At 38.2% G+C, this 24,727-nt stretch overlaps 2 protein-coding genes and 1 long non-coding RNA gene across 4 annotated transcripts in view; all 3 read left to right on the forward strand.

Annotated features, from left to right (window-relative positions):
• Window positions 1–1,537: 1,537 nt before the first annotated feature.
• Window positions 1,538–18,300, forward strand: LOC122639614. The gene is made up of 3 exons (XM_043832490.1): window positions 1,538–1,662; window positions 3,625–3,776; window positions 18,148–18,300. Exons 1-3 carry the CDS (start codon window positions 1,553–1,555, stop codon window positions 18,270–18,272), a joined length of 387 nt encoding a protein of 128 aa, XP_043688425.1. The 5' UTR covers window positions 1,538–1,552; the 3' UTR covers window positions 18,273–18,300.
• Window positions 18,301–18,370: 70 nt separating this feature from the next.
• On the forward strand, window positions 18,371–19,379 carry LOC122639615. Its single transcript, XR_006329543.1, has 3 exons — window positions 18,371–18,464; window positions 19,000–19,104; window positions 19,349–19,379. It is a non-coding gene; the product is annotated as an uncharacterized LOC122639615 (long non-coding RNA).
• A 2,634-nt stretch (window positions 19,380–22,013) lies between these two features.
• LOC122640037 (helicase-like transcription factor CHR28) overlaps window positions 22,014–24,727 on the forward strand; it is a 34,279-nt gene continuing 31,565 nt past the window's right edge. For both annotated transcript variants that reach the window (XM_043833134.1, XM_043833135.1), the window contains exon 1: window positions 22,014–22,317. In XM_043833134.1, coding sequence (XP_043689069.1) covers window positions 22,162–22,317 — 156 coding nt within the window. In that variant the 5' untranslated portion in view covers window positions 22,014–22,161. The remainder of the gene's footprint in view (window positions 22,318–24,727) is intronic.

Raw genomic sequence — 24,727 nt, forward strand, 5'->3', positions numbered from 1 at the left:
AAGATAAGGGATTTGGATAGATTTTTGTAGGAATCGGAGATATCAGTATTTCCAACACGACTCTTCTGCTCAGGTCATCTGAGACGACTCCAATCAGGATTTCCCCCAATTTTTTTTATTTCTTTTCATTGTTGCTGTTTTATCCCAGGGTGGTTGTTCTTCCCCTACGCAAGAGGAGATCTTGGACTATCATTCTCCGAGGTTGAATCTTCTTTTGATCATGTATTTTTTAAAAAAAAATCCTGAATAAAAAATAAGAATATACTTCAATCGAACCCAAAGGAGAGAGTAAAAGTGAGGGCTAGGGTTCATGGCCCTGGAGATTGCCGACCTTTGAAGCAGTCACTGCATATGATTCTAGATGGAAAAGGATGAAGAAGACAACAAAGGAGTTTATGAGACAGCGCAACACGATTCAAAGTCCTTGCAATTTTGGTGCAGTCCCACCGATTTGGGCTGACTTTGCAAGGGGATGGGGTGGGGGAAATGGTAGACCACGTGGGCCGACCAGAAAAAGTAGGTTGTCTACCCAATTTCCTACTCTAATTAATCAAACGCCCAACCAATCGATTGGGGTGGGAAAGTCCGTACAACAATCCCACACCATTAAAATTCCACCAATCAAACGGGGCCTTAAGCTTCAAGCTTCAAATGAGTGTCTAGCACGGTTGATGAAGTGGCGGATGCAAGAAATCTAAGTTAGATGTTGATTTCAGGAAAAAAAGTAGAGCTTTGGGCAAAATTGGCTATCCAGTGTCAAAACTTGCAAAATCCCCTTTTTCTTGGTCAAAACCGTGCTCGAAATGAGCAAGTTTCGGTGGAGTTTGAGTATTAAAAGGCCTTGGTCCAACCATGTTTCGGTCGAAAAAGTGTCGAAACCATGCGAAACTCATTTAAACAATGTACTTTGACATTTTGACCCTTAATTTTGTCTTGGTTTCTTGCGAAACCAAAATTTAGAACCATGGAGAAAAGAGGCGAAACCTCAAAATTTTGCCAAAATTAGTTGAAGATTTTCGCCGAAATGAGTTGAAATGACCAAAATGGCCGAAATTTTGGCCAAAGTATGTCTACAGAGTTGACCATTGCTTTGTTTCGAGGCCTCTCAATACTTGGAAAAATTATAAAAAATCCGTGCAAGTGCTTTTGGCCTCCCTTGTATGAAACTAGGATAAAGGAAGGATTCAATTTTAGATACGTATTTTGTTTCTTTTTAAGATTCATCATCACACGAGTTTCTCACTACTTACGAGAAATAAAATTTATGCCAAAATGTGAAGTTTGAATATGCTACTTCTTTAGCTTCAAACCTAGCTTACATGAGGCTAATTTGAATCTGGCTTAGTTGGTATATATGCCAAAATTTGGAGTTTTAATGTACCTTAATTGGTTAAAACCACATGATTCAATTTATTATTTTCTTTTTTTAACCAAGTATCTAGGGTTCAGTGTCAGTGCCAGCTGACATGAGGCTAATCACGTATAGGAGCTTCTTATTATTCTTTAAATGACAGGCCTTCTTACATGTAAAGGTGATTGTACTTGCAGAGTAATGGATGGATTGAAGGTTTCTGATGCAAATTTAGTTGTTTATATACATCCGTCAAAGGCAAACAGGGTTCGTCAAGCGCTTCGAGGGGAGCTAAGTTCACTGCTTTTTAAGTATGCAATCTCTCTCTCGCTTCCTACATCTGTTGATCTCTCCTTCTTTGTTTTTTTTTCATTAGTTGTTACTCTGAAAGTTGATCTGACCTGATCACCTGATTGATTTCATGAATTGCTTGCATTACAAATAATCATCTCCAACCACTTCAATGTTCTTAATAATTGTTTTTATTTTTTTCTGGGGAGTGATTATATTTTTTCGGGAGAGCATGGATTGTGTGGTTCAAGACTCAAATTTAACACTGGGGTTCGTGTTTGGGAAGTGGTCTGTGTTATATTTGTCAATTGTGTATTAATTCAATTTATTGGTTTCTGTGGTGTGAAACAACTCAAGATTATTGATTTGTTTCATTTGTATTATTTATATCGTTCAATTGAAATGAGTTTTTATAAACTTGTACTTACAAAGTTTATTTAGTTGAGTGGGGCCGTATGCTCAATCACTGGTGAATTAACTTTGACAAGTCATTAAATAGTAATATAAATAAAACTTTTTAGTGTATCCATATATAATGGTCTCCATTGCAACATGTTCGTCCCCTGTTTTTGTCCTGTTTCATGCTTTTCCCTTCTAATTGTATAAATTGCCATTCCATAACCATTGGTAAAATGTCATACAAAGATACACATGTGTAATCTACATGTCTAAGACCCCTTTTACTTACCTAACTGATTTAAACTTTTGGGTCTTAAGACAATCTGATTACATATCTCTTAAAAGGAGATCAACTTGATCCTATTTAGAACCTATGACCAGACTTCCAACTTATCTAAACTGTTTTTGATTGACCTTATCTGATCCAAAAGTCAACTAATTTAAACAAGTAAATCATACCACATGACTGTACAATTGATACATAATTACAGTCTTACAGATAAATTGGATTGTTTAAAATCAAATCCAACTTGAATTGTTCTACTGGTGCAATGGTTCCACTCATAAAAGCATATCAAAACTAAGCCTTTTGAATGCCCATAGCCCAGCCTAAGATTTGTATCCTTTCTTTTCTATATATATAACCCGAGTCCTGAAACCCTAATTTATCTGCCATTCTCAACACTTCAAGTTTTTGCACTTCCAAACCCTCTTCAATCAGTCTTACACCAAGTAGGGGTGAAAACGTGGTGGGTTTTGCATCATTCACTTGGACCCTATTTTGATTCCTTCAAATCCGGCCCTACCCTTACTTTCATGTGTCTGAAAAATGAAAATCAATAACTGCTATGATCATCAAACATAAAACCTAGGTCCACCCCTCCCATTTTCCTTGTGTTGTTCATTGAGACAGAGTGGGGTCGTGTAGAACTCCTACTAACCAATCAAAAGCAGAGGTAATAGAGAAAAGGAGAATTCTGAGGAATAAGAGTTCCTAAATTTTAACTCTAACTCCATACATTGAAAAAAACCTATCGATTACTCCCCTTTGTCCATCGTCTTTCTTGAAAGAAAGAAGAATAGAAGAGTCTCACAGGACAGCAGACATCTTTGGTGTAAAATTCTATTAGATTAGAGCTTACATAATCTTACCACAACCTAAAATTTTCATGGATTAAACCTGCCTCTGCTCTGTACCTGCTAAAGCCTACACCATACCTGCTCCAATGAGGGCTGGAAGGTTGGATTATCCACTTATATTCTTCCTCAACAAACCCAACTCTCCAATTTCCATCACTCCATTCAAGCAATACCTCTTCCATGTGTGAACAATAAATACTCGATGATTGCAATTGTTTCCATGTTTCTGCTGATCTATAAATGAATTGTTCTGCCTCTTGAAAGTTGTACCGATGGGTTTGGATTCAGATTTTCTTTATTTCTCCAACTTGTGATATGAATTGACAGCTCTGGATTTGTTGGTGGACTACATTGGCTATTTCACTCATATGGTTTGTTGCTACTTTGTATGCTAAGTTCTATATGTGGATTCACTGACCAGGTATGCTGGTTTTCTTCAACAGATATAATGAAGTATTTGATGGGGTTGTTTTGGTTTATGATATATTAGCTCAAAGTAAAAGTGCAAAGATTCTTCCTGGACTTTCCCCTTATTTTGGAGTCAATGTAAAAGCAAAACTCTTACTTTTTTCTCCAAAGCCAGACATGCTGTTAGGTACATGTGACATGACCCTTCATAAGTTATGGATACAGTATTATTGTTTTTTTTTTTTAAATAAAATATTTATCAGTGTCTTCTTAAGGTACTCTTTACTCCATTTCAGAAATATTTGACTTGTAGTTATTGTTGCTTACCAGAAGTTATGATATTTTAAATCAGAGCCGTTAGCTTGTAAAAGGTGTCATCGACTTTTGAAGGAATTTTTAGGACTGTTAAAGTCTCCACGTTGGGGGTACATGACCCATATGTACCGTGGGGGTACGTATGTGTCATGTACCCTTTACACCTCACCTTCTATTTGCTGAACTTTCTATTTCTCTTAGGTTTCTATTTTAGCTAAGTTTCTATTTCTGTGTAATTTGGTTTAGGAAGGTTTCTCTTCCATGTGATGTAATCTTTCTCTTTAAATAATACAATTGAGAGGGGGAGAGACAACCAAGGAAGTCTGCGACTTCTCTTTGCAGTCTCTCCCATCGTCTCCTTCTTCTCTTCTCCGTCTCTTCTTCTCCTTCTCCTTGATCTCTGGTTTATTAATTGCTTCATTGTTACTTGGTATCAGAGCAGTAAATAAACCAGAGATCAATCCTCCTTTCATGTGGTTTTGAGAGTCTCTTTAGAGACAGGAATCGATATTGTCTGCAACACTCCCTGTGTTTTCTACCTGCTGCTAATGTCCTAGTTCTTCGCAGTACACATATGAACTAGGGATTCCTCTTGTCTACCATTGCTGCTTATGAAGATTTCTAACTACTAAAGTCAGAATTATGAAGATTTTGTTTGCAGTTTCTAAATCTAGGAATTTTCTACCAGAATATTGAAGTTCAAGCTTTTTTCCCCCTCCCAACTGATGAGGTTTATCTTCCTGGAGCTGTTTTCTACTACCTAGAGGTACCTTCAATCCAAATCTGGGGGCTAATTTGTGGCTTGATTTCATGGAAATTGGTTTATCCTTTCTTCTGGCGGATGCTCTGTTTTTAGATCAACTTACAGACCTATTGTTTGGTTTATATCTCTTGGTTATCCTACACAATTAGGCTCATATTTGGGGTTTATCTTCCCTACTACAGTACCTTCTTTGGTTCTTATTTCAGGTCATTCTGATCTCCAATTTTGCATTCCTAAGACTACACGCTGCCGGTAGGAGCTAATACACGTGTTTGATATTTTTTGTTGTCTTTACTGCTTGCTACTGGTTTTGACAGATTCTGCTGTTCACAAACCACTTTTACTACCTGCTACTACCACTGGTACTACTCTTTTATTGGTTTTGGTCCTCTATGGCTGAGTCTAAGCTTCCCACTGATATATTACATATTCAGATTACTACTATCAAGTTTAATGGTGTCTCTAACTACCTTCTATGGGCTCAAGCTGTGCAAGTTTACATTCATGCAAAGGGTAAGATCAAGTACCTCACTGATGACCCCCCTATCATTGATCCTAAGGATTCTACTACTGCTACTGCTCACGATGACTGGATGCATGAGAATTCTACTATTAAATTCTGGTTATGGAACAATATTGAACATTGCGTTGTTGCTAATGTGATGTTTCACACACTTGCTAAAGGTGTTTGGGAAGATCTTCGTGAAAGTTACTCCCAAGAGAAAAATATTTCCCGTACCTATGAACTTTATGAGAAACTGTTCCACTTCTCTGAGGGTGAGAAATCTCTAAATGACTACTTCAGTACATATAAAGGATACCTTGAAGAGCTCCAGGTATATTAGACCCTCACTACTAATCTGGAGCAATTGAAGCAACAACGGGCTGAGTTTCATGTTGCCAAATTTTTGGCTGGTCTTTACCCTGATTATCAAGCTGTCAAGAGTCAGCTTCTTACTGAAGAAAAGGTGCCCTCTCTCAATGAGGTCTTCTCTTGCTTGCATCGTTTAGTTACTGCACCTTCCACGGTCACTTCTTCTGCTCCTTCTAAGGACAGTTCTGCATTCATTGCTGCCCGCGGTCGAGGTTCTAGTAGAGGCCGTGGTCAGTACCGTGGACGTGGTCGTGGTTCTACTGGTTGTTGTACAGGTGGACAGCTCTTTGACAAATCCTCTCCCCAGTGCACTTATTGTGGGAAGCCTAATCATACTGTTGACACTTGTTGGGCAAAACATGGTCGATCAGAGTGGGCTAACGAGGTAGTCAATACTACCACCTTTGACATTCCTACTGATCACATCATTACTAGTGACTCCACCCATGCATCTTCATCAGGAGTTTCCTCCACTAGGTCAGTGTCACGTGATGTCTATAACAAAATCCTCAAGCATCTCCAACAGCTTGAATCTACATCTTCTTCCACTTCCACAGCTATCTTAGCCCACACAAGTAACTCCGCTTTTATTTCTTCAACTTCCATCCTGTGGATTATTGACTCTGGTGCTTCTTGCCATATGACTGGTAAGTTTGACCTATTTTCTTCCATTTCTAAACTTTATACTTCCTCTCTTGTTGTTCTAGCTGATGGATCTTCTACTAAAGTTACAGGTCATGGGGTGGTCGCTTCCTCATCCTCCATGAACCTTTCTCCTGTTCTTTTTGTTCCTAAAATGCCTCTAAGTCTTTTATCTGTTAGTCAACTTTCCAAGTCCCTTAACTGTTCCATTACTTTCTTTCTTATTGTGTTTTCCAGGAACTTCAGACCAGGAGGACGATTGGTGGAGGGCTTGAATAGTCCGGACTATACTATTTGGATGGCACTGATCCTTCTACTGTTGCTGCTGCCTCTGCTAGTCTATCTCCTCTTCAGTGGCATTTTTGTTTTGGACATCCCTCCTTATCTAAGCTTCAGTTGATGGTTCCAAGTTGTCGTTCTCTATCCCATATTGAGTGTGAAGCATGTGAATTCGGGAAGCATCATCGCTCTTCGTTTCCTGCTTGTAGTGTTGCCCGTAGCTCGTCTTTATTTTCTTTGGTCCATTCTGACATTTGGGGTTCTTGTTGTGTCAGCAATAGGTTAGGGTTTTCTTATTTTGTTAGTTTTGTTGATGACCATTCTTGGTTAACTTGGGTCTATTTGTTAAAGGATCGGTCACAATTTCTTTCAGTGTTTCACATTCCAGTTTGATGCTTCTATTAAAGTTTTTCGTTTTGATAATGTCCTTGAGTTTACTCAACGTGACATCTCTGAATTTTGTTTATCCAAAGGCATGATTCATCAAATGAGTTGTTCGTATACTCCCCATAGTTGCCATGGCGTCCTGGCGCTGGAGAGGGCTGCATGGCGACCTACGCCATGGCGACCCTCTTTGATTTCTTCTTCCTGACTCTCTTTCCCTCTTCGATTTCTTCTTCCTGTCTTCGATTTCTTCTTCCCTCTTCGATTTCTTCTTTCCCTCTTCAATTTCTTTCGATTTCTTCTTCGATTTCTTCTTCCTGTCTTCTTTCCCTCTTCGATTTCTTCTTCCTGTCTTCTTTCCCTCTTCGATTTCTTCTTTCCCTCTTCGATTTCTTCTTCGATTTCTGAATTTTCTTCTTAAAACTTGAGAAACAATAGAGAAAAAATAAAACATGGCTTGAGTATACATCTATTAACACATTAAAAATAGAGAAAATAAAAAATAAAACATGGTTGACATGCTCGCCATGGCAACGCCATGGCGGGCGACATGTCGATATATCGACGTGACACCCCTCCACCGACTTAGATCGCCGTGACGCCGTGACAACTATGATACTCCCCAACAAAATGGGGTTGCCGAAAGGAAAAATAGACGTTTGTTAGAAGTTGCCAGGTCCATTATGCTTCACATGCACGTTCCAAATTTTTTTTTGGTGTGATGCAGTCCTTACTGCATGTTTTCTTATTAATCGTATGCCCTCGTCGGTTTTGGACAATCAGGTCCCTTTTTTTGTTTTACATCCAAACACACCCTTATTTAGTCTTTCACCTCATATTTTTGGTTGTGTTTGCTTTGTTCATAATTTACAGCCTGGTGTTGACAATTTATCTCCTCGTGCCACTAAATGTATTTTTCTTGGTTATTCTTGGACTCAAAAGGGGTATAGGTGTTATGACCCTATTTCTATTTGGCAATTTGTAAGTGCTGATGTTACCTTTTTTGAAAGCACTGCGTATTATTCTTCCTCTACATTGCCTCTAACTTTTCCTGCAGATCCTACCCCTACCCCACCTCTTCCGGTTCCTACTCCTATTACATCTGCCCCTCCACTGCAAGTGTACCAGCGTAGGCAGCACCAGCTGCTTCCAACTACTGTGCCATCCTCCACTACTGTTCCTCCTCAGCCCACTACTGTTTCGGCTCCTTGTTCTGTAGATCCTCCTGACTTACCAATCGCCCAACGGAAAGGTACACGTTCTTGTACTCAGAAATCTGTCCCTGCTTATCCTATTGCTTGTTTTTTTTCCGTTTCTCATCTCCCTTCCCACTACCGTTCCTTTACCTCTTCCTTATCGGCTGATGTTGTTCCGAAGTCCCATTATGAGGCTTTATCTCATTATGGGTAGAAGGTAGCTATCGATACGGAGATGGATGCTTTGTAATCACGTGCAACATGGACTCTTGTGGATTTACCTCCTGGTAAGGATGTTGTGCGTTGTGCGTTGTCGTTGGGTTTACACCACTAAATATAACCCAGATGGTTTGGTTGAGTGCCTAAAGGCACGGTTCGTTGTTAAGGGATATACTCAGACATATAGACATATAGTGTGGACTATGTTGAGACTTTTTCCCCTGTTGCCTGGTTGAATTCTGTTCGTGTTCTCATTTCTTTGGCAATCAATCTTGACTGGCCGTTCTACCAGCTGGACCTTAAGAATGCTTTTTTATATGGTGATCTTCAGGAAGAGGTTTATATGGAGCAACCTCTGGGGTATGTTGCTTAGGGGAGCTTTCGAGTAAGGTTTGCAAACTTCATAAGGCTCTCTATGGGTTGAAACAGTCCCCACGTGCTTAGTTCGATAAGTTCAGCTCTATTGTTACTCGTGGTTTCTCACAGTGCTATTCAAACCACTCTGTATTTGTTCGCCGATAGGACTCCAAAGTTGTGGTTCTTATTGTTTATGTGGATGATATCATTTTATCCGGTAATGATGCTACTGGTATTAGTGAGGTGAAAGCCTATCTTCATCAACATTTTCAAACGAAGGATTTGGGTTTTCTTCGGTAATTTCTTGGTATTGTGGTTCTTCGAAGTAAGAAAGGAATCAACCTATCGCAAAGGAAGTATGTTCTTGATCTCTTGTTTGATACAGGTTTACTAGCAGCCAAACCAATTGATACTCCTGTGGATCTGCATAAAATTTTTGGCTCTACTGATAGTGAAGACTTTGAGGACCAACATCGGTATAGGCGATTAGTGGGAAAGCTTATCTATCTCACTGTCACTAGGCCGGATATTTCTTTTGCGGTTGGCGTGGTTAGCCAATGTATGCACTCTCCTAAGAAAGTTCATTGGGAGGTAGTGTGTCGTATCTTACAGTATTTGAAGGGAGCTCCAGGCAAGGGGCTCATCTATCGTCCCCATCAGAATGTTAACATTGTAGGCTTTTCTGATGCTGACTGTGCAGGTGCAGATGGTGACAGACATTCCACTACAGGATATTGTACCTTTGTGGGAGGTAATCTCGTAACTTGGTGTAGCAAGAAATAGACTACAGTTGCTAGATCTAGTGCAGAAGCAGAGTATCGGGCCATAGCACAAACTGCAGCTGAACTAATGTGGCTGAAATCTTGTCTTCATGAGTTGGGATTTTCGATCACTCAACCCATGCAGATGTTCTGTGATAATCAAGCGGCTATCTACATTGCAAGTAATCTCGTCTTCCATGAGCGAACTAAGCATATTGAAGTTGACTGTCACTTTGTCAGAGATGCTGTTTTGAAGAAGTTGATTGTCACTTCCTTTGTTCCTTCCATTGGTCAGCTTGGCGGTGTCTTTACCAAGCCTTTGTTTGGCCCTACTTTCCGCAATGGAAGTTTCAAACTGGGCATGGGTGATTTGTATGCTCCAACTTGAGGGGGAGTGTTAAAGTCTCCATGTTGGGGACACATTACCCATATGTACTGTGGGGGTACATATGTGTCATGTACACTTTACACCTCACCTTCTATTTCTCTTAGGTTTCTATTTTAGCTAAGTTTATATTTCTGTGTAATTTGGTTTAGGAAGGTTTCTCTTCCATGTGATGTAATCTTTCTCTTTAAATAATACAATTGAGAGGGGGAGAGACAACCAAGGAAGTCTGCGACTTCTCTTTGCAGTCTCTCCCATCGTCTCCTTCTCTTCTTCTTCTTCTTCTCCTTCTTTATCTTTGGTTTATTAATTGCTTCATTGTTACAAGGACTATATAGGGTTTTCATTGATATAATTAGACCTAATTGGTTTTTATAAATATAAGGAGGGGGAAACTCAAAGTATGGTCTATCTATCCTCCACCCCCCACCCCCACAAAAAAAAAAAAAAAACCCCTCAATGTACTGTCATCCAATCTCTGAAGTAGATCTCTGACAAAGTATTTCAAGATATGACATGTTGTTCTTTGACTTTTAGGAACACAAGTTATGTATACAACGGTTATTGTCAAAGATAGGTAGGCAACAGCTTACATCAAATACCAAATTTACAGAATTATTAAGTGCAGCATATGTCACTTGATGCCTTGATGCAAACATGAATATGTGGCCTGATGTCTCCTTTGACAAAAATATAGCAATAGAAGAATATAATATGGTTGTTAAACTTCATAGTCATGGTTTCTTCTCAAATCTCTCTTCAGCGGTTCAATGTATGGGTGTGTGGCTGTGTATAACTTGTAGAAAAAATAAGACAGCATCGGTGGAGAGATTCGGGTATTGGGTAAAGAACAAAGACAATATGAAGTTCCTGTATGGTAATGTTTACTAACTTTAGAACATTTAGTGTAGCTATATAAGTTGTAGGAGAAAGTTACCATGGTGCAGGAAAAGTACACCTATCAAGGGTCTTAAATGTCGGCCCCCTATGTACAAATGTCGGATATTACCTAATTACCCCCATTGTTCCCCTATACCCTATGGACACTATCCGAACTGATTGGTCAAGGGAGAATGTGGGTGTGAGAAAACTTGGGACCAGTCTCAAGTTTTATGTTCTATTGGGCTTTTATTAGCTGTCAGTGATGTAGCTCCAAGTCTCCATGGCATGAAGAAGCCCCCTTGATCATAGGGTTTTAGTAGGAGCCTTAGTATAGTTTATTTCAGTTCGATACTTTGTTTTTTTAGCAGTCTTGGGACTTAATCCTATTGGCTGAGATTATTTTAATCTTGTTGATTCTTAGGGGATCTGTTATTTCAAGTGTTTTAAAGTTGTTTTAAGTTACTAGGGACAGTTAGGTCTTGTTATGTCTTTTAATTGTTTTAAGTTACTTAAGTATACCTCTCCACGATTTTGGAAGAGAGAATAGAGTTGTAAAAAATCTAGGAATGAGGCCCTTGGCCTATTATTTATAATAAAACGTGGGAGGCTCCCCCACACAATGTAGATTTGAAAATTTCGTTTGCTATTGCTGCTGCCAGCTCTTTGAGAGTAATCTTTGTGGGTCATATCAAGGTTGAAGGGCTGGTGGACTCCAGTGACTCCTTGCATCATGTAGATCGGGAGGTTCTTCTTCAGATTATCTTCAAGCTGCTGCTGTCTTTGAAGGAGTTCTAATCAGTGAGTTAATTTTAATTCTCTGCAGATTTCCTTCCTCTTCTTCTTCCTCCAATCTCCCATAATCGATTCCCATAAAACCCTAACTCCATTAAACCCTAGAATCCCTTCACATCCTTATTCTTCCATTAGATTCAGCCCATATTACAGTCACAGCCCCATTAAACACCTCCCTCCATTCGATCTCAGTTACAGCCCATTCCAACAGTTAAAACCCTAATCCCCTTCATTCCCCATTAAGCTCTAAAACTCCAATTTTCAGATCTTATACTTCCCACCATAAAAAACCAACCAAACTCCAGTTGAGTTACCCTTCCACTGTTCCCTACCTTCGATTCAAAGTCCTGCCCCAAAACCTCACTTTAAACCCTAAATTCCATAGTTTTCCTAATTTCTAAAACCCGAAACCCTAACCCTAATTCTGCAGAATTTTCAAACTTATCTTAACCTTGATATTTTTATACCATAATAACCCCCTAGGCCTGCATATTAAAACTATATAAGACCCATCCCCAAATTCATAAACCTAACCCTAGTTTTGAGTCAAGTCAGCCTGCTTTGCCCCAATCGGCTGACTAATTTCAGGATTATTGTTCACCTGGTCTCTAGTAGGACTGCCTCCTATCTAGAGTTACATTAGTCAGCCATAAGCCTATTTCTTTGTTCATGGACAGATTGATTGCTTATAATAAAAAATGAGTCTCTTGGAGTATGTTGTTTCTGAGAATGTGGTGTTACTTGTTAGTTGATTGGATTATGGAGGGGATGAAACTCAAATCTAGATTTGGAGGGATGCATTAGACTCCAAGTAGATTTAAATGAGTCCAGGTATGAATGATTGGATTATGGAGGGGATGAAACACAAATCTAGAATTGAAGGGATGCATTAGAGTCCAAGGAGATTTAAATGAGTCCAGGTATGAATGCTGGATAAATGCATGAAGTACGGGTTCAGAATTCATATCTTGAGATAAAGGGTTGTTTAGGTTTTGATGGCCATAAAGGATCCAATTTATCCATAATATTATCCCCAAGGAAGGAGAGATTGAAGGCATTTCTGCCTCAAAATTAGATTTGGGTTGCTCAAGTGGAAATGTGCTTCTTGACTGCAATGTGGCTAATGCTTATCGATCAAAATTCAAAATATTCAAGGATTGTACAAGATGAGGAAGAAACAGAATTTTGCTATAGGTGAATGCTGCTGAGGTGAGGATATTGAGATGTAAGACTACAAAGCTCGGCAGACAAGTAGACAGATGAGTTCATTGGAGGGAATTTTGGATGAGTCCACTGTTTGAGAAATAAACCATGTAGAATAGGAAGTCCACTACCAAAGTTGGTGTTATGTTAGTAGAAATCATCTGTTACTGGCTCTATATAATAGGCCCAGGGGCAGTTTAGTTCAAAACTAGCATGGTCAATTAAGTTCAAAAATCTGGTAGGACTCACGTATTTAGATACCGGATTTTTGAAGCAGTATGATGCTTTTGAGGTTTCACATCATACTATAAAATCTGCATTTTTCTATTAAAATGGGCCAAAATCAGATTTGTTTGGCAAAAACTATTAAATGCTCTGCTTTTTCTCTACTCTTGAAATATATTCTTGGGAAATTAAGCCATACCATTTTAAAGTGTTTTTTCACAGCTTTCAGATGCATTTTTCTGAGTCCTAGTCTTTTGAGTTGTTTGACACCAGGTTTAGGTTTGATAAGAAGTCATTTTATTTAGCCTAAGCATGTAATTTGAGAACTTAAGGGTCTATATGGCAACACTCAAAAAAAGCATTTCTGGTGCTTTTTGTGTTTTTTTTTTGTGGAATGAGAAGGATGAAAAAAAAAACACTTTTCTTGGTCATTTGAGAAACAGATTTGAAGGCGCTTCTAAAAAACAGAAACAAATAATGCCTGATAAAACAAAGAGACTCTCGACCCTCAACTCGAAAACCCCCTTCTTCTTCCAGCAGCTCTGCCTGTTGTGCCATAATGGCAGAAACAGACCCAGCCCTGATCCAGCCAGTCTTCCCAATCCCATCTCTCCCAGCCACGATCCCAGGCCTTCCCCGAACAATCTAACCTCACTGACTGCTTTCTCGACCTTCCCAACAAGCTCACCATGCAATCAGCCTTGCTTGTGGTGCTTCCAAGGTCAATAATGAAAATGCAAGCGCAGGGCTGAGGTGGAGTTGCTGCTGCCCCGTGTTGGCCGCTTGGCTTTACTTGGCTTACTCCGGCACAGCCTTTCGAAGGGCAGGCAAGAACAGGATGACCACCCAGCCTTACAACCTGCCCTTGCTACCTGAAGACTCGGAGTCTTGCGTAAGTAATCTGGAGAATGCATTGCAGGAGGGGTAAATCCATAACCTCTTGATTTCAACGGATCATTAGATCTTAAAATTCCTTAAAAGTCTGAAAGTTCAGATCAATTTGACTCTGAAACTTCACATGCTTTCTGCAGGAATGGCCAGAAACCTCGGGTTTCTGGTTCTGTTTCTCTCACTATCCTTGTGCGAAGCCGTGATCTTTTGATCTATAACAGATAATCGTCTATCTGCTGCTGTAGAGCTTTTCACACCAGTCAATCGATCTTACAGAAGGTTGGATAAACCCTAACTAATCTCCTGTTTTCTGTTTTCGTATGGTTATGTGATTGTTCATTTTTTGATTTGGTTTTTGATGGAAAACTATCATCTTTTGATACCTTTTTCTTTATTCTTTTTTTTTTTTTTTATGTTTGTATTTGGAATGTCAAGAAGTGGCAACTTGAAAATTGATTTGATTCAGTTAACTCTGAGAATGCTCTAATGCTCTATGTGAAAGCAAATAATGCTTTCCTTTGCTTAGAATCTCATGGGGGAATTTAGTATTATGGTTGGTTCTATACGTCTAATATTGCAAAAATGTCATTTCAAAATACTGCTGTTAAAATTTCATGTATCTTTAATTCAGAGGAGTCTCCCTGAGAATGTGATTGTGTTGTAGTTCTGTTGAATTTCTTATTCTTTACTCAAGTCTGGATGCTTTATGTGAAAAACAAATGATGCTTTCCTTTGTTTAGGATCTGATGGGGAATGTTGTCGTATGGTTGGTTTCATCTTTGTTGGAATATGTACTTCAGAATAGCGTGGGGGTATTCTGGTCTTTTTGGGGTAATTTTATTCTTCTTATATTATTTTGGTATTCCTAGTTATAATGGGAATTCCTAATAGGAATAGGTAAGGGGGTTAGTCCTATTTTGATTAGGAGTCATTCCTACTTTGATTAAGAGTAAGTTTCATTCCTAATTAGACTAGGAATAAGGTGTAATTCTGTTTACTACAAATATAGGGGCTGGGTGATCGATTATGACACTCAAGCATTCAAGCATTACAACTTCCATCTTCTCTTCTCTCTTTTCTCCTCTCTAAAGTTACTGGTTACAGGTCCTAGGTTTTCTACATGGTATCGGAGCAGTAACTAAGTACCGGATTCTCTCTGTAACTGCTGTTTTGAGAGTCGTTTTTGATTTCTGAGTTGAAGAAGAAACCCTAGTTCATAGATGAAGAAGAACTAGGGTTTTGTATTGTTTCGATGACGATTGTGTATGAATATCATACCTGCTACTGCTGATCGATTTCTGGACTTATTCTACAGCTGAGACACCCCTGCTGCAACTATTTGATTTATGGGATTCACTCCTCTACTGGTTTTATTTTATCTTTGTTGCAACCATTTGATCGAAGACGAAGATATGCAGTTCCACCATATTGATGATTTTATTGCTGTTTTTGTACATGGAACCGTCTTGGCTGCTATTTTAGTTATCGCTTCATGGCTTTTCCCTGGAATTTCATGGTTCATGGTGTCGAATGCTGTATTCTCCGCTTCGTCCTTCCACTTTGCCGCTGCCTTTTCTCTGGTTTCTGCCTCAACAATTCCTTTCTCGACTGCCACTGTTTGCACCTTTGGTTGCGTCTCGAGGAAGGAGCTGATGGAATCATCTTGTTACCCTCGTCCACTCTCAACTCCTTACTGCTGAGAATCGTGGATCGTGGTTGAAGTCTTGAAGATGATGGTATTTCCACGATTTTATGCTTTATTTTATTTCCTGATTTCCATATATGCCCCTGCCTTTATGTGTAATTCAATCAATATCCTCATGAATTCCAATGTTGTGTGACAGAATTTTATCCTTTTTTAAATCCTACTTCCCAGGTTTGCCCCTACAGTTTACTATTACCCAATCTTCCCAATTTAATTACAAGTTTACTCTTGGCCTTGCGTTTGCTTTACTTGGATTTCATCTAAATTACACCCTCTAATTTCCTTTTTAAAATGGGCCGGGCCACCCTCTTATTGGCTTTTTCAAATGGGTCTTTTCTTGTTTTTGGTTGGGCCTGTATTTCAAACCAGCCCATTTTGGGCATCTCTTTCTCTAAAATCTGTCCGGGCTCATCCTCTTTACTCAAGCTCTTGTTGGGAATTTATATTGGTTGGGTGTTTATTTGGATTCTTGCCCATCTATTTTACTCATTGCATCCCATTGCTTTTTGTTTACCAAAAAGTCCTTGCAAAATTCTGATTATTTACAGAACTGCCATTATTTTTTCATACATTCCCCTATTTGACTACCCAATTGACCCTTAAAATTCTGGTTTATTATCAATTTGCCCTTTGGCTTGGATTGTATTTAAAAGTGGATTTCCACCAAATTACAGCTATGCCATTTTTTTTCCAACACCTTTATCTTTCAATAATTCTAATTCCCTTCATATCCCATACCTTTGGTATTTACCCATAACACCTTTGGAAACTTCTGGTAAATTATAATTTTGCCATTCCTTCCTTTTTACTTACCCATAACACCTTTGGAACATTCTGGAATATTATGTTTTTGCCCTATCTCTTACATCATCTCTATTATATCCACATGTACTACACGTGAGGGGGGAGATTATATACAATACACCTGCAGACATTGAAGAACGCAGAACTTGCAGGAACATTGATGCAAAACATAGAAGATCAGTTTTCTCCACCATTGCCATTGGGTATCCTTCGTTATTGGGTTGAGTTTGCCGTAAGGGGGAGATTGAAGTATTGAAGAGTATTGAAGATATTTGGTTGTTGCCTATTTGAGGACTTTCAGTTGGGTTGATACAGTATTTTTTCCGCTGCCTGATTCAGTTTGTTTTCGCTGCTTGCTTCTCTAGTTATTTCACTTCAAGATTCTAAGTCACTATGACAATCTGAGATTCATCACTGGATAGCTATTGAAGATCGTTGAAAGTTGCCTTTTTTGGAAGACATTCCAGTCCCGGTTTGCTGATCATGTCTGTCCAAGTTTTGAAGATCTATTTTTTCAAGTTCTTGAAGGTTTATTTGGGAGCTGCATTCATATGTTAAGCTGGATTCTGCTGCACCTTAGTTTTTTTCCCATTTTGTTCAAGTTGGGCATTAGTACCTTGTATGCGCCAACTTGAGGGGGAGTGTTAGTATTATTTGGAGTTCTTTTTTCTTTAGTTCAAGCTGGATCTTCTTTGTTTACTTATTTGTATAATCCAGCTTGAGGGGGAGTGTTGGAATATGTACTCCGGAATAGCGTGGGGGTATTCTGGTCTTTTTGGGATAATTTTATTCTTCTTATATTATTTTGGTATTCCTAGTTATAATGGGAATTCCTAATAGGAATAGGTAAGGGGGTTAGTCCTATTTTGATTAGGAGTCATTCCTACTTTGATTAAGAGTAAGTTTCATTCCTAATTAGACTAGGAATAAGGTGTAATTCTGTTTACTATAAATAAAGGGGCTGGGTGATCGATTATGACACTCAAGCATTCAAGCATTACAACTTCCATCTTCTCTTCTCTCTTTTCTCCTCTCTAAAGTTACTGGTTACAGGTCCTAGGTTTTCTACAATCTTACATACATCTTCTATTGTAAATAATGATAGCATTATCGTTAATTCAGAGGAAGCTCCATGAGAATGTGATGTGTTTTAGTGCGGTTGAGTGGCTTCTAATCTGATCTAGTATGGTTGTCGTTGCCCGCAAGAAGCCATGACATACATATGTTAATATGCATTCCATACGTGTTTCTGTACTTTTTTAGTGGCAGAAATACATTTTCCCCCCAGTTTTACCGTACACCATTTTTTTTTGTACAGAAATATTCCAAATTAACAGAAACACGACAAAGTATTTCTTACTCAAAAATACGAAGTTGGAATAGAAACGTTGCCATACAGTCCCCTAACTGATGACTTTCACACGTCAGAAGTTGATGTTGCTTCGGGTCAGCAGTCACTCATTGTGTGGTGGGAATGGTTCTTTAGCTAATTGGAAATCCTAGACATTTTAAGTTCTCCTTAATTTCTTTAGTTAACCTGGTCTTCAGGTGCCTCTAAAGTTCTCCTTAATTTCTACGCACTGTTTCTGTTCAATAATGTACGATTTCATGCTTCACTTCAATATAAAGTTTTTTACTGTTATCTATTTATCTTTATTTAAGATTCTTCTGGTTGCATTTTTGAATCACAATATGTGTGATTGGTAAGATTTTCTGGTTGAATTAAAGGACACATTTTCTTTAATCATGTTAAAGAAAAATATTTTTTTCTCTCTTTTCCATTTCAATGTCTTCTTATTTTCAAGTCAAAAAATGGTTATTTAATAATGGTCTACTTACATTTTAACACCGCTGATTATTACTAATGTTCCTATACTCCAGAAGGGAAGGTCATGAAGCTGAGGAAAGAATCGATTCATGTCATTGTACTTGGTTTTTCATATGCGACAATTGCAGAGGAAGATATTCGTGGAGAGTTTACATATAAAACTGTGAGACTGTCCTAGTCACAACGTCAATGGTTTTGAGTTTCAATGATATTATGTCTTATTTATAATGTTACCATGTCAAGAGATAACAATGATTAAATTTTCATTCTACATTTTGTTTTAGAAACATGCTGAGGAAGTATTTGCAAGCACACTTGACAAGCGACATGTGATCAAGGTTGGAAGCATGATACGCTTCTTAATCAAGAGGTGACATTGTTTTTATTTTGTATTAGATTTTAAAAGTACGAATGTTTTGTTTTGTATGTGTTACTATTAAATATTATTCTCTTCTCCTTCCATTAAATTTGAATTTGTTAGTTTAAAAAATTACACTGATTAAATGGATTGGATCTGCTCTTGATGAAATGAACAACTTGAGGGATTTTGTTGCATAAATGTCAGTGGAATTGGTATTTAAGAGAATTTTTAGATGATTTGTCGTGTGGTGTTTCCAACCGGTTTGTGATTATTAAAATTCTTGGGACATGGATGTTAATTTAATGATACATTCCTTGGAATACCAGGGGCTGTGGCTGATGGTCTTTGTGATCTCATAAGTGCCCAACAACCATGTCTAGAGGTTTTCCCCCCTCTTTTTTTAAGTGGGATATGGGGTTGGTTTATGTTATAATGTTCTTACCGTCTAATCCTATTAAAAAGGATTACCATTTCTTACCGTCTAATCCTGTTAAAAAGGATTACCATAACTTTTTGTGTTTGATATGCATTTCTCCTTGTGTAGCTTTGACGAGGAGATTCTTCATATTTCTGGGTCTTTGATTCCTGCTAATACTGGATGTGCTGGTTGGTTAGATAAACATATGAGAGAAAGTTCAGAAATGGACAGGTTTTAAAAACTCTCATTTTCCTATTACTTTTGTTTGGGGTAGGAGTTTGATTCTCAAAGCCATGGAATTCATTGGGCTGTGTTTGGTATGCATTCTTGGAATACATTCTAGTTCAATTTTGCATTCTCGGATGATAAAAATAGTTGTTAATCATCCGAGAATGCAAAATCGACCAAGAATGCATACCAAACACAGCCTTACTATGCTTTACTCTGTGAGAGTTTATATGTTAAATGTATGCAGGAGTAACAAGAAAAAGAGAGAAAGGGAGGCTCATGTTAGTCGAGGAATTAATGAAGCAGCAATTTCTTTCGACAATGATTGTCCACCCAAGAAGTCCAAGAGGCCGAAAATAGTTGAAGGGCTTTGAGAACAGAGAATTCTGGGGCTGTTGAGGCGCTTTCTCATTACCTGGTTTTTTTTTTTTTTTTTTTTTTTTTGAGATGGTGGATAATACCTCACTGCAGTTTTCCATTGTAAAAGTTGATCTGTAGAATACCTAGAATTGATTTATTTGAATGCATTTAACTTGGTTTTAGGGTTTATAGCTAATATATGTTATTTAATAATTGATCTTTTCGAGGATATTTCTGTGTTATGTTAGTAGTAAGAAATAGGATGCAAGTAGAACAGAAGAAAGAAATAATTTGGGTAAGTAATTTTGACAAGGGGATTCTTCACATTTCTGGGTCTTTGATTCCTGCTAATACAGTAAATGTTGGTTGGTTAGATTAACATATGAGAGAAAATTCAGAATGGATTGGTCTCTGATAGAATTTTTATTTTTGTTTAGAGTAGGAGTTTGATTCTCAAAGCCATGGAATTCAAGTTTCCCGTGCTTCAGTATGCGAGTTTTTTTTTTTTAAAAAAAAAAAAAAATCTGGCCAGGATTGATGAACAATGCTTTTTTTTTTGTTTTTTGATGAAAATTGATGAACAATGTTCACCCTTTTGCTTTGGTCAACTGCATAGAAGGGGACAGAAGAGTCAAACAGCGCAATATGGTCATCAGCTATCAACACCACAGCCTGAAGGCTAGCTTGCAAAGTTGCAAGGCAAAGATGCCTTAGCTGGACCATCCAATGGTCAAAAGAGGTCAAGGAGGTTGTAAATACTAAATACCCCTTAACTGTTAAAAGACTAAGAACATTTAGAGACGAGAGATTTATTTTTTTTAATATCCTGAGGTATATGAGAACACCTAAGCTATGTTTGTTATGCAGTCTGAGATGATAAAAAGGCCATTTGTATGCATTTTCGTCCTTGGATTTCAGAATGTGTTGGAGAATGCAGCCCATTTGGGAGCGGAAAATCCTTTCCAACTACTTGGGCGTCCAACTCTTCTCCAGCCACCCATCTAATCATTGGGAGGATTTGATATGTATCCTAACCCTTGGGGATGCGAGGTCAAGTCTTTCCTGCTATGAGTGGTTGGAAAAAATCTTTTTCCTCTTGAATGGGCTTTGTTTTTTTATCATTCGTCACATTCTTGTTTCAAAGAATTCCTCAAAAAGATTAAGGATAGAACAATTTCCATCCTCTCTGCCCTCTATTGAAAGAACTCTATACCTTTAATTGGTTTGCTTGGTCCTTCCCAAGCAGGTGGCATGGCAATCCAACCCCATTATGGTTCAAGGAATCGGTATGATTGCCTGAATCAGGCGATTCATATCGGAATCAGTAGGCAGTGATACCAATCTCGGGCCAATACCATATTGACATATCAATACGGATTAAGGGTGAAAAAATCCATTTTTTAAATAAAACCAAGGATAGATCCGCCCGATACGGGTCGATCCAGATTGGTATCAGAGTGAAAATCGATTGAGATTGACCACACTCTGATCCCGATTACTAAAACTGTGGCCCCTTCCAACCCAATCCAATCCAAAGGGACGGAAAAAATAGTATGAAAACCATTTGAACTAAAGGTGTCAAATTCAAATTGAAATCGGACAGAATAAACCAAACCAAACCAAACCGAATGAAATCCAGTTTGGTTTGAGTATTGGATTTCAAAACCAATTTGGTTCCAAGTCCAACATAGGAATCGAATTCCATAATAGTACATGAACCGAGTACAAAAACTAGAACCGAACCATGTAAGAACCAAATAGAACCACATTTTGAAACAAAATAAGAATCGAAACTGAGCAGCTTCGGTTTGATTATCAATTTTCAGAATTGATTTAATTCTCGGTTCAATTTTGAATCACACCAACACTCATTGGAATCGAACTAACTAAATCCCCCAAGGCTCGTATATGACCCTGTACAAAGAGATACTGGGACCTCCATGTTCACCAAGATGGGAGGTGGAGTCGAACTCACAACCTTCAACTTCCTTAGACCTCGTCCCTAGCCAACTGTGCTACCCCTTGGGTTCCGATTTACATAGTTAATTTGAACCCGATGCTTAAGTTCCATTGATTTTTGTAAGAAATTGGAAATGTCAACACAAAAGGCAACTCTCATTGAAAAAATCCACACCCAACACACTCACGATAGGCAACTATCTAGAAAGAACAATACTATTTCCTTTACTTTTCCCTCTGATTCCTACTACTGTTGGAACCTGCAACGAAAAAGACAATACCGTGTAGACAAAAACAGACTAGTGAGTAGTGACTAGTGATAACCGACGTCTACTGACCTCCTCTGTATTATGGCTTATATATCCGACTCCGACTTTAAAAAGATAAAGGATAAAAAAGGAAAAAAATAAAATAAAATATACAAAGCGGTATAAAGTGTAAGAAGAGTCTTCCAAATTTCCAACCATCCTCGCTTGATCACACACGTTGGTTTCCTCTCTTCCGTATCCCTTCCCTTTCGATCTGAAACGAAGAAAAAACATCAATGAAACAGCTGCGAACTTTCCGTGAATCGCTACAAGAATTTATATGAACACTAGTTTAAATTGCAACTTCTTGATCACTCGAAGGATTGGCGAATTTTAGTTTGCATTATTTTGGTTAGAAGGTTGGGTCTCTTGAACTGTGGGACTAGGGTTAGAGAGGTTTGGGAGAGCTACTGCTTTCCCATGGTATTTACTGATGTTGACTTCGAATTCGAATTCCAACTGGTTTGAAGATTTTCTCCCAGCTGGTGATGACTTTGCAGACGGCAACTCGGACAGTTTCGCAATTGAGATCGATAAACTATTCGCCATTCTTGGAGAGAGTTCTGATCCGCTGCTCGACTTGTCGCAGGTACGATTAGTGTCTTCATACCTATCCAGTCCTTGCTGAAGGAGATAAATTATCATGTTTAGAGACTAGGGGAGAATAAGATCGTTGGGATGATATCGATCTTCTTTAACAATTAATATAGCGTTCGAGATTCGAGACCAGGGGTTTATCTGTAAAGTGTACCAGAAAACAAGATATAGGAATGATAAGGGGTTGAGAGTATTCGAGTTAATAAAGATGCTCGCTCATCAATGAATTTATATTATAGAAGGACATACGATTTTAATAAATTATAACGATATTTCGTATATAAGAATTCGCTTGCACTTAATACACTTTGAAATTAGAACAGTTTTTTGCTGTTACAAACTTGAAAGCATGTAAGCATGAAAAAATATGATAATTCTTTGTGTTTTTTTTAGGTGCTGCTTCTTAAATTCCTTCCTATTTTGAGTTTTTGACTACACAACTGGAATTCTCAGATCCAATGGTGGATAATACTTGATTTTAGAAACCTTTTACTAAGTATTCGACCAATTGTTTGTGCCATTTCTTTTATAAGCAGATGATGGGTAGAAAATTTTCTTGTACTTCTTTTGATATTTCCATGATGCAATTTTAAGAATTCTTAAAAATGTAATGGGCCAAAACCCAAACATAATATAGTACCATGCGATTCTTGAAGGAGTTTTGTATGCCTGATTGTAAATTTACACTATGTTTCTCTTGTTGTTACTCATTTGTTTTTTGTAATTTGGGAATAGCTATTTTGCCAAGCTTAGCAGCATGATCACCATATCTGTCAGACTGATTCAGTGGCATCTGGAAAGCAGAGGAAGGTGGGCTCTACCCTTCCTACTGATGTGTCAAATTCATTTGAATAGTATTCAACTTCCTGGAGAAAGTAATCCTTTCTTTTGGCTATTTTGGCCTAAAATTCAAATGCATGGAAGGCCATATAATTGATGTATGGGCTGGTAATTTGACTTGCGTGCAATTAATAGATTCCTCAACCTATCCAGTGGTCTTGACTCTTGATTGCTCTCATCACTCCTTGATGCTCACCTAAAACTGAGCTGCCTATTATAAAACCCTTGTTTAGATGAATTAAGGTCTCCATTCCTTGTTCAATTAGAGGATGAATAAGCAATTAATTATTTTAGCCATTAAATCTGGAAATTGGTATTGATAAACAATTTATATTCTCATGGTTTTATGGGTGGGAATATACCTCTTTACATGTGCACCAAAGAGATTTTAGTAACCACATATAGATTGCTAGGCCATGGATTTTAAAATTTTTGGGAATTGGGTTTTGGAAAAAAAAGGGGGAAGAGGGGAGGAGGAAATACCAAGGATTATTTCCCTGTCGTCCAGAGTGAATTGTGTGGTTTTTGGCAGCAGTTAAATTAGTGGAAGAATGGCTGCCATCCAACAATAAATAGGCTATGAAAACCATAATCAAAATGTCAGAATCAAAGCTTGCTATTAATAATGAAACCTCTATAGCTAGGAAGCCTAGTGAGTTAAGGCTTGCTGTGGGCTAGCATTGAGGCTATAGGTGCTAGGGCTTTGATTCACAAAGGGGGAAAAGGCAGTTTGTAGAAGGATTTGGGTTTCTAATGGATGGCATGCCAAGATTTCTTGAAAAAAAGTTTATAAAAAATTCAATAATTGAGGAGAGGAAGAAGAGAAAAAGAGAATTTTTAGATTTTTTTTTTTATCGCTGCAATAGCTGATAAATATTATTAGACAATAAATATGACAGCATGAAAACTAAGTCCTATTGACAATTTAACACCCAGCAAATAGAAACTTGTAGGAACCATGAAGCTCCCAACTGGGCCTCAGTGGAATGAAAAGGCTTTAGGTCTCGTTGATCTCAAAAACGTCTCAAGGGGCAGCACAGTTCCCATCAGATAGTTATGTGGCTGTGGATGATTTTCATCGGGTACAGCCTAATGTAGAAGTCTGTTCAACTAAGAATCAACACTACAGTAGAATTGATGTACTGATAGTCTCAGGCCTTCATGTAACAATCGAACATCAATTCCAGTGGCTGATTTAGTCTTTCGAATGGTCTTCAGAAGATCAGCAACTTTCAGGCAGAACTCTTACTAAAATTGATTGGAATAAAAGATTAAAAAAAATAAAAAATAGAAGAAGATAGAAGAAGGATAGTTTGGATTGAGCCTCTCACTCTCTCCCTTGTTTCTCTCACCCAAGGCCTCTCACTGTTGCTGCACTAGTTCGGATTGAGCCTCTCACTCTCTCACTTGTTTCTCTCACCCACGGCCTCTCACTGTTGCTGCACCTCACTGCTACATGGTTGTAAAAAGAACTCTTTTTTCTTTCATTCAAATAGTTGGGCTAGGCTGCCCTCTTCCCTTTATTTATAATTGATGATATGAATTACGAAATAGAAAGTGTT

Source organism: Telopea speciosissima, chromosome 9 (genome assembly GCF_018873765.1).
Source record: "Telopea speciosissima isolate NSW1024214 ecotype Mountain lineage chromosome 9, Tspe_v1, whole genome shotgun sequence".
Taxonomy (NCBI): Eukaryota; Viridiplantae; Streptophyta; class Magnoliopsida; order Proteales; family Proteaceae; genus Telopea; species Telopea speciosissima.